We start from the raw sequence: 16494 nt of genomic DNA, 5'->3' as shown, positions 1-16494 counted from the left end.
TTTTGAGACACAGTTTCTCTGTAGCTTTGGAGCCTGTCCTGAAACTAGCTCTTGTAGGCCAGGCTGGCCTTGAACTCACAGAGATCCGCCTGCCTCTGCCTTCTGAGTCCTGGAATTAAAGGCGTGAGCCACCACCACCTGGCTTTGGTTATAATTTTTGACAGGAGGTCTCTGTCTGTAGTCCAGGCTTCCTGGAGTTAGCTCAAGCTAACTTTGGACATGGCTGGCTTTTAAACATGTGGCGCTCCTTCCGCCCTTGTCTCCCATTGCTGAGGCTGCATATGTGACTGTATAATCTTTTGGTTGAGACCTGTCTCAGATTAATTTTGCCTCTGCCTGACACCTTATTTGCAGTCTTTCTGGTCAAGCTAGCTCGGCGCTCTCTGAGCCTTCAGTTTCCCAAATGCTCTTTGCCCTCTGGTGTTAGTGTTCATCCCTCCGTGCCCTTCATCCTTTTTATCACCATGTTATTGGGATTTCAAGAAAACATAGAGAAAAATGCATTTAAAAAATATTGTTAGCCAGGATTGGTGGCGCACGCCTTTAATCCAGCACTAGGGAGGCAGAGGCAGGCGGATCTCTGTGCATTTAGAGGCCAGCCTGGTCTACAAACCGAGTTCCAGGACAGCCAGGATTGTTATACAGAAAAACCCTAACTTGAAAAACAAAGCAAAACAATATATTTATTTATTTTACATTATATGTATATTTATTATATATTGTTTCTTTTTTCACCCTCTCATCGTATGCACTATCAGTCTTAGGTGTTTGTCCTGGTGGTTGTCTAGGCTTTTAATGTTTTCTCTTATTTACTGACGATGTGTGCAGGGTACATTGACAAACAGTTAAAACTGCACAGAGCTGAAAAGGTGCCTGTATTTCTGCTTTCATATGCAAAGACTAGACTTCAAGAGTTTAGGTTTTTTTGTCTTTGAGTTAGTTTTTTGCCTTTCTTCTTCCATCCCTCCCTTTCTCTCTCCCTTTTTTCTTTCCTTCCTTTTCTCTCTCTCCTTTTCCTTCCTTCCTTCCTTCCTTCCTTCCTTCCTTCCTTCCTTCCTTCCTTCCTTCCTTCCTTTCTTTTTCCCAAGACAGCCCTGGCTCATTCTAGAACTCTCTCTGTAGACCAGGCTGGCCTCAGATTCAGAGATCTGCCTGCCCCTGCCTCCCAAGTGCTGGGATTAATGGCATGTGCCACCACCTTCTGAGTGTTAGCCCTATGTTTAAGGAAGAGTCTCATCTGTAGCCAGGTTGGCCTGGAATTCACTATCTAACCCATGTTGGTCCTAACTGTCAGTGTCCCGAACTCTGGGTTATGTGACCTACCATGTGTGACTTAAATAGGTTTTTTGTAATAGCACATTTCTGCAGTTTTGTTAGTAAAAATGGGAGAATTCACAGTTTGTTAAGGATGTTAATGATAAGGTAAATTATTGGATACTTACTACATTCTAGACACTAACAGTTTTACTCTTGTTAATTCTTTTTTTTTAAAGATTTATTTATTTATTATGTATACAACATTCTGCCTCTGTGTTTGCTCCCACACCAGAGGAGGGCGCCAGATCTCATTACAGATGGTTGTGAGCCACCATGTGGTTGCTGGGAATTGAACTCAGGACCTCTGGAAGAGGAACCAGTGCTCTTAACCACTGAGCCATCTCTCTAGCCCTCTTGTTAATTCTTGTAGTAACTTTTTGTTGTTGTCTTTTAGAAGCAGCCTCTGGTGTTTCTGCACAGAGAAGGACACAGGATGAAAGACTTTCGAGTTAAATTTCATCTTTCTCTATAGAAATAGACTAAAAATTTTTTGGAAGACCTAGGATACAGAGTATTTTCCTCTGGGTGCAGACATTGCATGTGGGGCTCAGCTGAAGAAAAGGTGAACTGTAATTTCTCCATGTTCATCATTTACTTGTGCCAGTAAGAGCAACTGTAAGAAAGAACCATTAACATAAAGGCGGTGCTGTACTTCTGTCCCTTGTCACCCCATCTCAGGCCACTTGCGCAAACAGTCTCTCGTTATATATCCAGCTTCCATCCTATCTCCGTAGACGCTAGGAGAAAACCCTTGTGTGTGACAGAATGTTGGAAAGTCTTCATCCCGAATCAGAGCTTCTGCGTGATGGACTCAATCCTGGAGAGAAACTTTATGAATGTAACGAATGTAGAAAAACCTTTAGCCTAAAAGAAAGCTTTGTAGAGCATAAGAAAATGCACAGTGGTGAGAACTCGCATGAATGTACAGAATGTGGCAAAGCGTTTTCTCGGGTCTCGTCACTTACTCTACATATGAGAAGTCACACACGGAGGAAATCATATAAACGTGGAAAAGCCTTCAGCCAGAGAGGAAACCTCCTTTCTCCTCAGAAGCAACATGCTGAAGAGAAGACCTCCGTTCAGATGACAGCCTCCGTCAGAAATCAGAGAAGCACGGGGAACAAACCATTTGCGTGTAAGGAATGTGGGAAAGCTTTTAATGGCAAAGCATATCTCAAAGAACACGAGAAAATTCATACAGGAGAGAAGCCATTTGAATGCAGTCAGTGTGGAAGAGCCTTCAGCCAGAAGCAGTACCTCCTGAAACATCAGAACGTCCACAGCGGAAAGAAACCTTTTAAATGTAATGAGTGTGGTAAGGCTTTTAGCCAGAAAGAGAACCTCATTATCCACCAGAGAATCCACACCGGAGAGAAACCCTACGAATGCAAAGGGTGTGGGAATGCCTTCATTCAGAAGTCAAGCCTCATCAGACACCAGAGAAGTCACACTGGAGAGAAACCGTACACTTGTAAGGAGTGTGGGAAAGCCTTCAGTGGCAAATCCAACCTCACTGAGCATGAGAAAATCCATATCGGAGAGAAGCCCTACAAATGCAACGAATGCGGCACGATTTTCCGGCAGAAGCAGTATCTCATCAAACATCATAACATCCATACGGGCGAGAAACCCTACGAATGTAATAAGTGCGGAAAAGCCTTTTCTCGTATTACGTCACTCATAGTGCACGTGAGAATTCATACAGGTGATAAACCCTATGAATGTAAAATCTGTGGGAAGGCCTTCTGCCAGAGCTCCTCCCTCACGGTGCATATGAGGAGCCATACGGGTGAGAAGCCCTACGGCTGTAACGAGTGTGGGAAGGCCTTTTCTCAGTTCTCAACTCTTGCTTTACACATGAGAATCCACACTGGTGAAAAGCCGTACCAGTGTAGTGAGTGTGGGAAGGCTTTCAGCCAGAAGTCACACCACATCAGACACCAGAGAATTCATATTCACTAAAGCTCTATAAATGCCTTAGATTAGGACCCTTGAGCAGAATGTATGGCTGGTAATATATCAAAAGATTTATCGTACATTAAAGTTACACAAATGTAGGCAATCCTTCTATAGTGACTCAAAACTTAAATGTAAAGATATTTAATAAGATGTATCACAGTATTATATACTTCACAGGCTCACAATAAAAGTTATTAGTATATTTTTTTTGTTTTGTTTTGTTTTCTCTGTAGCTTTGGAGCCTGTCCTGGAACTCACTTTGTAGACCAGGCTGGCCTCGAATTCACAGAGATCCATCTGTCTCTGCTTCCCAGGCGCTGGGATTCAAGTTGTGCACCACCACCACCCAGCTCAGTGCTATAATATATACCCTTCTCATTGAACTTAGAGTCCAGTGATTCCAAGTACTAAAGTCGCAGAAAGTTTATCAAATGTATTAAGATAATTTGAGCAATACAAGTTTTGAAATTAAGAGGTAAAAATATTTTTTGACATATGCTTTTCTATATGGGTGATTTGTAAAAACCACTTTTCAACGACGGCATTTTGGGACAGGGTCCCCCTGTGTAGATAGCCCAGGGCGACCTCAAACTCACTACATAGCCCAAGTTGGCCTCGAGTTTCTGGTGATTTGGTTGCTCAGACTCCCAGTGCTGCAATTACAGATATCCATCACCATGCCAACTCTCAAGTCTTTGTTGATAGAAGTGTTTAAAGTTGAGGCCACAGAATATTGAATCTAGAAATATGAATGAATTCATGGAGGATTGGTATTTGATTCTGGCAGTATCCCAGATCAGTACAAAAATCATAGATGACTTAAAAAATAATCTCAGGATAATCAGCTTTTGTGTGGGAAAATAATAGATCTCTGAAGTCTTCATTTATTAAAGTATTTCTTCGGATCCAGTGTCTTTGCAGAAAGGAAAGCCTTGTTTAAGAACTTTCTAAGTGGATGGTTTCTGATACTTGAGTAGGAAAGAAATTCTAGAATCTTCAGGTGTTGTTCTTGAGCATTTATACTTATTCTCAAGACACTGATGCTCACGTGGGGAGCTGTGTACCAGTCTGCTCATCCAGAAACTGATGCTCATGTGGGGAGCTGTGCACCAGTCAGTCTGTTTATTGCAGCATGAGTTACGGTAGCAAAAATCAGGCACAGGTATTTGTTGCTTATGAAGTAGATGAATAAAATGTAACGGTCATACAGTAGAATATTCCAGCAGGTAGGCACAACTGGTTAAATTTATGTATTAACAGCAAAAGAAAAAAATCAGCATGAAGAAAATTGAATTGATAGATATATTGTCATGATTCCTGTGTAAATTTGAATAAAACCAACTTGTCAACACTGTTACTAAGCATTGCTTATGGGAAACACTTTTCTCTAAAACTACAATTGGGAGGATATGTATTCAGTTCCCAAAAAGTGGCATTGCTGTTATAGTACGAATGGAGTTCTGTAGAAGTGGAAGGTGACAAAGCAGGGTGATTATATGCTACTCCAGGTTTATATCTAAATATCTACTTTTTATTAAAAATAAAGGTTCCGAATAAATGTAACAAATTGATAGTTCTACGTTGTGGCAACATATATTCTGTGCTATTTATCTTAAAAAGATAGCTATGAATGAGATACATATTACAAGAGTCCCCATGGTATGTGTGGGATACATCCCACGTACCTGGTGGACACCTGAAGTATAGTATTAACTGTTAGCTTTTCCTATGTACATATGTGCTGGTGGTGAAGTTTATTAGTACCACAGGAGTCTAACAGCAACTTTTACACAGCATTGTAACCGCAGCTTCTGACTTTCCCCCCTTATTGAGAACATTCTTGTCTTCACGGAAGCACAACTTCACCTGCGCATCAATTCTTGGGCTTTGGAGCCATTGTTGAGTGAAGAAAGTGTTCTGTGTAGTTTCTTTCCACTGATTGGACCCAGACAAATAAAATTTGGAGAAGTCCTGCCCTGATCTGGTTGTTTTCTTGTGCTATGGGTTGGTCCTTTTGTTGGGGCCTGGAATTTTTGGTGCTCTAGACCATGCCAAGAGATTGGTGGTTCTGTCCTTAGGTGTGGTGAGTTGGAAGTGGCGTCATAGTTACCATGACTGACTGGAGCAGGAAAATCCAAAAGCCTATAGAATGTCATCAACTTTCATTCTCCCGGTTGTCTGACTATATTAAAACTAGAATTTGACCTCTATATGCCCCCTCCCATTTCTTATCTCTTATCTTAAACACACAAGGCTAAGTTTCAATTCACAGCAGTTCCGCCTCAGTCTCGGATTACAAGGGTCAGCCATTATGCTAGACCTCACACTTGGTCATATGTCTTAGGTGTAAGGTAACTCAAGAGAAGGGCTAACATACCTCAGCTTTGTCTGAACCCTCGTGTTTCATGTAGCATGACACGCTCTAAACTGGCCACATGCTTTATTCCATTCCCTGAATAGTAACTTCCATGAGTGATTTTCCTTAGGATTGGAAAAAAAAAATGCAAAGAAACTACAGCCTGATCTAGAAGAACAAATGAGAAATGCCTTTACCCAGTTTCTAAAACAGTTTCTAAAAGTTAGGTTGAATACCTAGCTTTTGAAAGCACAAATCTTAGGAAGGTTGTTTATGGCCACTCTAGAGAAGGTGGAGATTGGGACTGCTCTGAAAACGAGCAATAAATGGGCTCTTCCTGCCCAATTCAAACTACCAGCCCAGTTCTTACACTCAAATATTCTCTCTCTCTCTCTCTCTCTCTCTCTCTCTCTCTCTCTCTCTCTCTCTCTTAGGGCAAGATGGTTGTTCTGAGGCAGCCTTGACTGACCTTGAGCTCACAGATCCTTCTGCTTGGAATTAAGGACTTATACCACTGTGTTTGGCCCACATTTTCTTCTAGGAAAAGGTGTGGGGGATGGGGTCTTTTATAATCTAGGTTGTTCTTGAACCTGCTACAGCCAGGAATAGCCTTGAACATTGGATCCTCTGTCTGCTCCTCCCAAGTTCTGGGATTTCAGACATGCCCTAGCATGCCCAGATGCTAGGTAAGTACCATACAGAGTGACCAGCATTCCAGCTGTCAAACCCATGTTCACGTTCGTTCAGGCCCCTTAGGTGTACTCACATGAAGAAACCCATGTGAGTCTAACTCACCTTGCCTAGAAGGGCCATATTTGGGAGAATGTTCTGCTTTGCAGTGTAACTAAAGACAGGCATGGTATCACACATAAGGGGTGAGCTTGCAGCCTCAAAATCTTTTCAGCCAGTAATGAGGGCAGAACTGTTGCAAGAATGGCTGCTTGTTTGTCCTGGCCGTCCAGAACTGAAATAACCACATAGAAACTGTATTAATTAAAACACTGCTTGGCCCATTGGCTCTAGCTTTTTATAGGCTAACTCTTATATTAATTCAACCCATTTCTATTAATCTGTATATCACCACATGGCAATGGCTTACCGGGTAAAATTCCTAGCATCTGTCTCAGGTGGATGCATGGCATCGCTCTGACTCCGCCCTTCTTCCTCCCAGCATTCATTTCCATCTTCCCCGCCAACCTAAGTTCTGCCCTACCAACAGGCCAAGACAGTTTCTTTATTCATTAACCAAGAAGAGCAACACACAGACAGAAGGACCTCCCACACCACAGAGCTCTCCTGGGATGTCTGGGTGTCGTCCCTCACCCCAGCAGACAGGCTCAGTATGTAATCCTGGCTGACCTGGAACTTCCTTTGTCCAGGCTGGCCTCAGACTCATAGAGATCTACCTATCTCTGCCTCCTGAGTGCGGGGATATAAGGCATATATCACCATGCCTGGCTATGGTCCAATTCTTAACGCTTGCTTTTGAAAACTAAAATTACAACATTATTTGAAAGGGGATACATTCAAATCACAGCAAAGTGCAACTGATTTTGTAGCCTGCAAATTTCGCAATTTATTCATTTTTTAAAAGATTTATTTATTATGTATACAACATTCTGCCTCCATGTGTGCCCACACACCAGAAGAGGGCACCAGATCTCATTACAGATCGTTGTGAGCCACCATGTGGTTGCTGGGAATTGAACTCAGGACCTCTGGAAGAGTAGCCAGTGCTCTTAACCACTGAGCCATCTCTCCAGCCCCCAATTTATTCATTGTTTACATGGATTTTTAAAAATATTTTTAAGGTTTATTTATTTTACATGTATGAGTGTTTTGCCTGCATATATGTTTGTGCGGGTCAAAACTCAGAAGAGACTTCAGATTTCCAGATTCTGAAACTGGTGTTATAGACAGTTTCAAGCTCCAATGTGTGTTAGGAGTCAAATCCATGTCTTCAGCAAGAGCAACAAGTGCTCTTAAGTAACCACTGAGCCATCTCTCCAGCCCCACAATGGTTCTTTTGTTCATTTTCAGATAGACTCAGTAACCAGGGTAGCCTACAATCCACAGTTCTCAAGCCCTAGCCTCTCTAGATGTTGAGCCATGTACCGCCACACTGAGCTAGATAGAATACTGTTCCTTAATACTTGATAACTATGTGCTTGAGGGTGAAAATACTAGACACCAAAGTCTGCAGTGGAGTAATTTTATGTATTACTATGATGGTCAAATAAAAGCCTTCAGTTTTCCTATACCTCCTGGATGTGTATTGGTTAGACACCTCTGTAGAGCCAGAGGCTCTGGCAAATCTCAAAGCCTTTGTTACTCAGTTGGTCCCTGAAAGTCATAGAAAGATACAAAAGGTGGGTGGGTTTGCAGGAAAGAACAGGTCACAACTATCAGAAATAGCCCAGAAAATGTTTGATGTCAGAGATCTTTACAAAAGGACCAATGTCAGGGTCCAGCCCCGACATAAATCATTCCTCGTGCCAGAGTGGAGGTGTGGGAATGAAAACTCACATGACTTTATCAGGAGGGAGTTTTCAGGGACCCTTCATGAAATCCTGAGTTCACATCCTGAAAATTTTTTGTTTATCCTCCAAACAGCTTTTATACCAAAACATAAACTGAGGGGGAAGTTCGTCAGCATTCTGTTTCCTAGGTAGCAGGGAGAATGACTTAGGTCACATCTACAACTGTGCCTGCATTGTCACATAGACTGAAAAACACCCCTTCCTCAGGCTGTCTCCTAAATTACAATAGAAGGGCGGAATGACATGAGCATTTCCTGACAATTTGCTTAGGATGGCGTCAGGCTCTCTCACTATGTAAAGCTAGGTGACCACCTTCTGTGTGGCAGGTACAAATTGTGCCTTGCCAGGTTGCTCAGAATCCTGGCTGCCATACAGTGTAGAAATATGGGCCTGTATAATCCAGCCCCTACAGACCAGTGCAACTACTGAAAAGAAATGGGTCATTGGGAAAATGAATGCCCACGACAGAAACAGGTAGATAACCTCCTCCCACACCCAAGCCACTCCTAGCAAGGTTGTCTGGTTTAGAGGAACAAATTATTCAGTAGCCACACCTTTGGTCAAACAGCCTGCTGTTTGTTCATCCTTGAGCAAGAATAGGTTTGACTTCTCTAACCTTTAGTCAAGATGCAAGGGATCCAAAAGTGGGCCCTCGCATAGTGCAGCTAAGACCTGGAGTTATGTCCATTTGGGTCTAGCAATACCCCATGGCTTGGAAGCAGGGAAGGGGTTTGGTTTTACATCAGGCACCTCCTTGAAGTAGGCATACTTACTCCTCATCAGTCAGTCTGTAATACCCCCTGCTTGCCTGTCTGAAAGTCTGGATGGAATTCAAGACTATAGATTAGTACTCAAAAGATGCATCCTTTTCCATCCCGCTGTTAAAATTGAGTCAGCCCATCTTATTTGAATGGGCTGAGCCTGAACTGAAGCTATTGGGACAGCTAACCTGGACCAGACTGCCAGGTTTCAAAACCTCTCCCACCATCTTCAATGAAGCCCTAAGTCAGGGTTTATCTCTTTTTCAGTAACTACCCAAAGGTAGCCTGGCTTCAATATGTGAAAAATTTGTGATTGTCAGCTAAAAATGAGGCCTTTTGGGAACTTTAGTCCAGTTAGGCTGGACTTCGAGAAGAGAAATTCAGATTTGCTTGTTGTAGCTTATCCACTTGGGATATGAGCTGACTAAGGGAGAAGACTGCATAGTGGTTCTAATGCAAATCCCAGCTCCAACTGTCGGGACAACCCCAACATAAATTATCTCTCTGGATCGGTGTGGAGACACAGTAATATCGGAAGGGAGTCTCAGGGTTCATCCAAATCCTGAAGATCACCGTGTTTGTTCTCAAAACAGTTTTTATATCCAAAGGTAAACTGAGGGGGGAAGTTTATTAGCATTCGGTTTCCGGGGTAGCAGGACTAAAGTCCTACCTGCAACTATGGCTCCTCTGTCTCTAGCTTGGATTAACACATTTTCCCAGGCGGTCTCCATAGTTACAAAGAAGGGAGCAGAACAGCATTAGCCCGTCCTGACCCTGGAGACAGCCTGTCTGCAGGTGCTAGGTGACCACTCAGGTGTGAACTGCAGCGTGAGAGCCTGGCCGCCATGTACAAATACGTGGCCTGTAGAATTTTGCCCCACAATTCACTCTCTCTTAATATTTTTAAAATAAAAAGCCATGCTGCTACCGGACAGATGATCACATCTGCCTTGGGCAAGGACTTCTCCCTTTACCCAAAATTACCCATCCCTGGAAGTCAGGCATATTTTATTTTATGCAATCTCCTGTCTTAGGTTTTTAGATGGGGAGAAACTTCAAAACCATCATTGACTACTGATCTCTGTGAAGGAAAGAGATTAGGGGAGAGAGATACCTTTGGGCTCTGTGTCTTGGAGCCAACTTTCTTGTCAGGATAAATTATAATGCTTTATGAATAATCATGCTCCTAAAGGCTACAGTCTCCTAGTTAAAGGAGAGGAGGGTCGCCTGAGTTGAAACGTTTTTTTTCAGCTAATTTAGAGCACCTCTTACATTTTTAACATATGCATTAAATCCCAACATTTTCAGGGTATGTCAAACTTTTCTCAGAATCTTATAAGCAATTACAAACATCATCAGGTCAATACCAACTTTTCTCAACATATTATATGCAGTTACAAATATCATGTCAATACCGTAACAATGAATCGACAATTAAACATATCACAATTTTCGTAACTCCACATTCATCCACGGACAAGAAAACCTTTGCTGATGGGTGAGAGTATGATAACATTTCTGTGGAAGTCGTGGTGGGGAGCATAGCAGCAGGCAGGAAGGCAAGGCACGACAGGGGCGGGGCTGGTATGGGCTGTCAGTAACACACCTCCTCCACGAAGGCCACACCTCCTAACCCTTCCCAAGCAGTTCTGTGAGCTCCTGACTCTCTAAACTCCATTTTAAAGAAGGGGCTTCATCTTAAGCCACATACATGAGCTGGTGGGTGGGTGATCTCAGCTCCAGAAATGGGTTGCCATGGCAGAAGTTTGAACAGACACCCTAAAATGACCAATTAAGAATGTGGGGGCCAGCCTTGATAGGCTAAGTATGAACAGGTCACTCAAAGGAAGTTCTTTATTTCCAACCATTATCACCTGCCAGAGTAGAACACTGGCCCTCAATAAATTTAACAAGAGGCCCCCAGAGTCTCAGTACCCTAAGGCAATGCCTGGTTGCAAGAAGAACCATAAGATGAGTTATCTGACTCCCACCCAAGAACAAACCATTCAAAGGAAATACCTAACATTCCAACCTCTGTCGACAGAATCACCTGTCAGCACACCTCACCAGGACACCCCTAGACAAATGTCAGCTAATCAGGAGTCCTGAACCTCAGAGACCCCTCACTCCCACCTTTACTACTATAAAAACCCTATTCTAATTGAGCTCAGGGCTCTTTGGTTATTCCAATATGTTGGGCATGTGGACAGATCGAGTTTGCAAACTTGATTAAAATAAAAGCTCTTTGCTTTTACATGTGGGACTCACTCAATCTCTTTGTTGGTTTGTGTGGGGACCTTGTGGATTTGGGCACAACAAAGAAGATAGGGAACAGGACCAGATGTTCTTGGAAGGCATCCTGTCCTTGAAGATACCCTGTCAGTCATTTAAGGTGGATCCTTCAATTCAGCTCCCTGGAACTTACAAGAATTCTTTGGGTTTGTGAAAAAAAAAGTTTTAGACATATACATTGTATAAACAGTAGCATATTTATGTCAGAATGCCTGTGACAAATATTTTTGCACAATGAAAAGTATTTTTAAGACTATGGAAGGCACTAAGAGAGAAGTTTGATAACTTGTATTTGTCCTCACACCTTGCAGGTATTCTATTTGTATTTTACTGAAATTTGTTTGGTGAGGTTGTCCTTTTAAACTGACAAAACCTCTCAGCTGTCAAACTGCATCAGAGATCTTTGAGAAGGATAAAATTTTTCTTGAGTTACTGATTTTAAAAAATGACAGAGAACTTACTTGGTTGGTACCTAGAGCTACTCCTCGGGGTCCCTCATGGTTGTTGAAGTTCACATTTGCCTTTTGCTCTTTAGCGCAGGGCCTGTCAGGCTCCAGAAGATCCTGTGGGCCAAGAAATCTGTAGGAAGACAGGCCCACCCTGACCTAAGTAGCTAAGTTGTTGATTCAAGCGATTTTGTCCACATTTAGAGATCTTCAGTCCAGATGAAAGACAGTTTTGCCCATTGGTCAGCACTTGGCATTCTAAGCGAATTGCAGATGGACGTAGTTGTGTGCCCATTTGTCTTCTGTCTTCTTTGGAGGAAATAGGGTGCTGCTGCTAGAAGCCAACCTGTCTTTTTTTGTTATGAAAAGTTTTTTAGTAATTAAATATTTAAATGCCATATTCCCCAGATCTCTGAGCAGTTGAGGACTGTTTATCAGGTAAAACTACAGTATAGAATCTGCATGGAGAGCTGGGTCTGAGCTTGACTTGGTCTGAGCTGGGTCTGGCACTTTTTTTTTAAAGATTTATTTTTTATGTATACAGTATTCTGCCTGCAAGCATGCCTTCTGGCCAGAAGAGGGCACCAGATCTCATTACAGATGGTTGTGAGCCATCGTGTGGTTGCTGGCAATTGAACTGGGGACCTTTAGAAGAGCAGGCAGTGCTCTTAACCACTGAGCCATCTCTCCAGCCCCTGTACTGGCTCTTAACAGGTAAGGTTTGCACTCGTAAAAAGACAGAAAGAAGAAAAAAATTGCTTGCATTAGAAGGTTAACGGCAGAACTGACAATAGTAGAGAATATCTTAATATATTTTAAATGAGAGTTGGATTAAATATAAAGTATTTTTGTAAGAGACTTAAAAGTGCATATCAATTTAAAACATGAGACATTGTTTTGTACTCTGAAATCAGGTGCAATGAACAATTATAGCATCAAGCCTAGGTGCATTTAAGTTACATGTATGAACACACACACACACACACACACACACACACACACAGAGTGAACAGGAATTGGTCAAAGTGGATACTGTTGGTGGGCCCTACCAAAAGCATGCCACTGCGCAAAACACATGGAACAGAGTCAGCAAGAGGAATCCCAGGGCTCCTGGCCACCCTTTCCACACCCACCATGATGGGGTGCTGGAAAGGTGTTGGTCCAAACTTACGTTTGAGTATTAATAAACGCTCATGTACTTTGCTTCGGAAATCTGGCTCTGTGAAATCATTTGGGGACCAGAAACTTGGGCATAACAGTCCCACTAACTGGCGACTGAACACTCAAACACATGAGCCTACGGGAGCAGTTCTCACTCTCTCCACCACAGCTAGCAGTCCCAAAGTCACTTACCGCTAACGGACCTGGCTAGTAGAATACTTATCTTTGGGATGTTTTGGAGGCAAAACATCCCAAAGCTCAGTAAGTCAGTTCTATTTTGTGTGACTTCATGGCTCCCAGCAAGTTTATTAGTTAATAGTTCATAACACCAATTTCTTTCCTTCGGCTTTCTTCTTCATCAGCAGGATTGTGGTGGCTGATTTGGGAAGTGCTGGACCAAGAATGCTTTCAAGTGATCATTGTGGTTAGCAGAGAGGTAAGCCGTGTTATTCCTGTTTTCTGAAGCGAAAACCTTGATCATATAGAGATTTAGGGATTTAACGTTATTGCCATTTAAACTGTCGATTTCGGATCAACTGATTTGTTATCTTTTAGATCAGGTGTTTCTATTAGTTACAAAAATAACTTTAACAAAGAAACTTTCTTCAAGTGTTTTGCTACTCGCTTTTAACATAACTATCCCCGCATTAGCTACGGATGACCTTGAGCTTCTGATCCTTGCCCATCACCTGAGTGCTAGAAGTACAGGCATTTGGGGGATTCAAGCCCCGTTCCTGATATTCATCATTTAAATCTAGAGGATCTGCTTGGGGTCTCTCATTAAATCTTCACTGCAGCACTGAAGTTTAACAAGCCAAATTCATTCCCAGAACAAGCCTTCTATCTGTCCGCCCAGGAAATCTGTTCTCGCACACTTCTTGGGCCCCTAGCACCCCAGAGGTGGCCAAGCAAAGACAGCTCTCTGAGGAATTGAGATCACCACTGTTGAACAGCCTATCAGTTTTTTTTTTTCTATTGCACTGAACTACACTTCCCAGCAATCCTAGCCGTGCGAATACCCTTGCTATTCAAATCACACTCCGCTCCCCGCCCTTGCTGTTCATTGCCTACAGATAATACCGAAGGAACAGGAAATAAAAAAAAATCTAGCTTTTTGAAGTTTGTTTTAAATGCACTTTTGGAGGCTGACTCAGGATTCTATGAATCCTGCGGGATGCATTTCGATGAGGGGTGTAGTCCTTTCGGCCACGCCTCAACCGAACGTGCACAGAAACCCCGCCCATCGGGAAATCATCTTGTCCCAGGAGTTGTCTCTGACTACGTTTCCCAGAAGGCTCCTCGGCTTCTCGCGGTAAAGCCTGACTCTTGGGGGGACTTCAGAGCTTTGCTGGCTTTTGCTGAGTTGCAATGAAGGGTTGCAAGGTTTGGGAAGCTTGGTAGGCCTGAGGTGCAGAACCCGGGAGGAGGGCGGGGCGAGCACGGAGCTCGGGCTTTGTGCGGCGGAGGAGTTGAGGTCGGAATTGCGCGGTTAGTTTGTGAGGCGTGGCCGTGCGGTGCTAAGGGGCTGCAGTTGTGATGAGCATCTGTTTCTCACCCCTCGGTGAGTGAGAGCCGGCGGGCTGGGGACCACGTGCGGTATTGTGTGGCTGTGGAGCGCTTGTGACTGGTTGAGTGTTCGGTCCCTGCAGTGGCGTGCGCTGTGCGATGCTGTGTCCATGTGCAGCACAGGACAGGCGGAATTACCTTTCAGTCTGTGCTCCTGGTAAAAGTACCGTTGTACCATGCTACCTTTGGAGTCGCCGAGTGTGTGGTTCTCTTGGCATCTACGCGTAGGTAGGATTCCTGTAGTTGAATGTTGCTGTTGTGGGTCTGTGGGTTGTGTGTGAAGTTTCGGATGTATATCTCTGCGTGCGTTATATTTCTTCATTTTAGAACTTCATGTGAGCGCTAGCACGCTCTCCTTTGTCTTTTCTTACGTTTATTTGTACACCTGTGTGGTGGAACTCCTCCGTGTTAAGTAGGATAGCGGCTTACTGAGTTGTTTTGCCGTTTGGTGTTCCAGGATCTGAAGTATATTGCATATCATATATTCATCTCGTAGTAGTAGGTATTTGAACATTTCTCATTTTTAATTCTATAAACATACTGCCGTGACTGTTTTAATTTTTAATTTATTTTTTTGGAGGCAAGGTCTCTCTGTGTAGTTCTGGCTGGCGTCAAACTCACAGACAGATCCACCTGCCTCTGCCTCCCGAGTGCCAGCGCTACCCTAGACTTATAATCACTTTTACAATAGGATACAGGACTTCAGTGTCTACCGGTGCAAGTATTGGTGGAGTCATGTATTCCACTCTACTAACTGATGCAAAATATTCCGGAGCGGATGCACATATAGACGCTTGCAGGATGAACGCTCCAAATCCTTACCGAAAAAAGAAAAAGTTTCAAATGTGATTTAAAAAAAAAAAGATTTATATTTAAGCCTGGCGCTCTGGAGGCAGTGGCAGGTGGATCTCTGTGAGTTCGAGGTCAGCCTGGTCTCCACAATGAGGTCTTGTCACTGTGAGACCTTGTCTCACAAAACCAGAGGAGCGGGGAGGAGTGAGCGAGAGAGGGGCCGGCAGAGGTAGAGAGAGAGGTCAGTCTCTATGTGGACCTGGCTGGCCTCAAACCTGTGGTAATTTTACTGCCTCAGTCTCGTGGGTGCTGAGACATCTTGCCCAAGCCCCTCCCGTTCCGATCCAGTGCCTAGCTTCCTGAAGTTGGAGGTGTTGTCCTCTCTTCCCGCTTAGACTCCTCAGTGTGTGGGGTGAGCACAGGGAATGATTGCTTGGGAACTGTGTCGATGTGGTTTCAGTATTCTCTTTGCTTCTGCCAGTTCTCCTCTGTTCCTGAAGAGCAGCGGAGAGGAGCTGCGACCATCACGCCATGGCTCAGGTGAGGTGCAACTTTTTTGTATGCAAATCAAGTCAGTTTTGTCTCTAGTGCAATAAATGCCTGATTTCTCCCTGGTGATGCTGTTTTGGTTGGTGTTAAAGCCTTTCAGTTATAAACAGGGACTACACAGTCTCACTCTGGCTCTGTCTTGAGCAGCGCTTCTCAGCCTTCCTGACCCGGCGACCCTGTAATAGAGCTCCTCACTGTGTGCTGACTCCTGACCTTGAAATTATTTTCCTTGTTACTTTGTAGATGTAATTTTGCTACTTTTATGAATCATAATGTAAATATCATTGTTTCCCCGGTGCTCTTAGGCAACCTCTATAGACAGGGTTGTCCCCCCCCCCCCGGGGTCGTGACCCCACAAGTTGAGAACCGCTGCTCTAAAGGAAAGGGTCTTTAATAGACTAAATTTAAAAAAGCTTTAGGGGTCCACTAGCTGGGCTCACAACCAAAACATGCTGGTGCACGCCTTTATTTCCTGCACTCAGGAGGCAGAGGCAGGAAGAGTTCAAGGCTAGCCTGGTCTACATACTGAGTTTCAGACCAACCAGGGCTACACGGCAAGATGCTATCCCGAACTAGCAACAACAAAAAAGAAGAAAGAAAATAAGTGTGATCGCTTTGCTCAGTTTCAGTCGTAGAACCTGGCATGTCTCCTTGGTTTATGAGCCTTTTAGGTTTGGAAGGATGACTGCCCGATGGTCAAAGCTGACATTCTGGTGAGCATCCAGGAAAACTTAACCGTCTGTAATATCACTGAG

The 16494-nt window shown here is 43.6% G+C and overlaps 2 protein-coding genes across 10 annotated transcripts in view; both read left to right on the top strand.

The window, feature by feature from the left end:
* The window catches only part of Znf260 (zinc finger protein 260), a 15838-nt gene extending 10582 nt beyond the window's left edge, over positions 1–5256 (top strand). For 7 of the 9 annotated variants that reach the window (XM_050119212.1, XM_050119214.1, XM_050119211.1 and 4 more), the window contains one exon: positions 1712–5256. In XM_050119212.1, coding sequence (XP_049975169.1) covers positions 2083–3279 — 1197 coding nt within the window. In that variant the 5' untranslated portion in view covers positions 1712–2082 and the 3' untranslated portion in view covers positions 3280–5256. The remainder of the gene's footprint in view (positions 1–1711) is intronic. The other 2 variants (XM_050119219.1, XM_050119216.1) reach the window with 1 other exon arrangement.
* An 8912-nt stretch (positions 5257–14168) lies between these two features.
* The window catches only part of LOC126486746 (zinc finger protein 82), a 34986-nt gene continuing 32660 nt past the window's right edge, over positions 14169–16494 (top strand). The window contains exons 1-2 of the mRNA XM_050119189.1: positions 14169–14393; positions 15672–15730. Of these exons, the coding sequence (XP_049975146.1) occupies positions 15722–15730 (9 nt within the window). The 5' untranslated portion in view covers positions 14169–14393; positions 15672–15721. The remainder of the gene's footprint in view (positions 14394–15671; positions 15731–16494) is intronic.

Source organism: Alexandromys fortis, unplaced genomic scaffold, assembly GCF_014885135.2.
Source record: "Alexandromys fortis isolate MF-2015 unplaced genomic scaffold, M_Fortis_MF-2015_v1.1 scaffold_140, whole genome shotgun sequence".
Taxonomy (NCBI): domain Eukaryota; kingdom Metazoa; phylum Chordata; class Mammalia; order Rodentia; family Cricetidae; genus Alexandromys; species Alexandromys fortis.
Note: the sequence above shows the minus strand (reverse complement) of the source record. Positions and strands in the feature narration are given on the sequence as shown.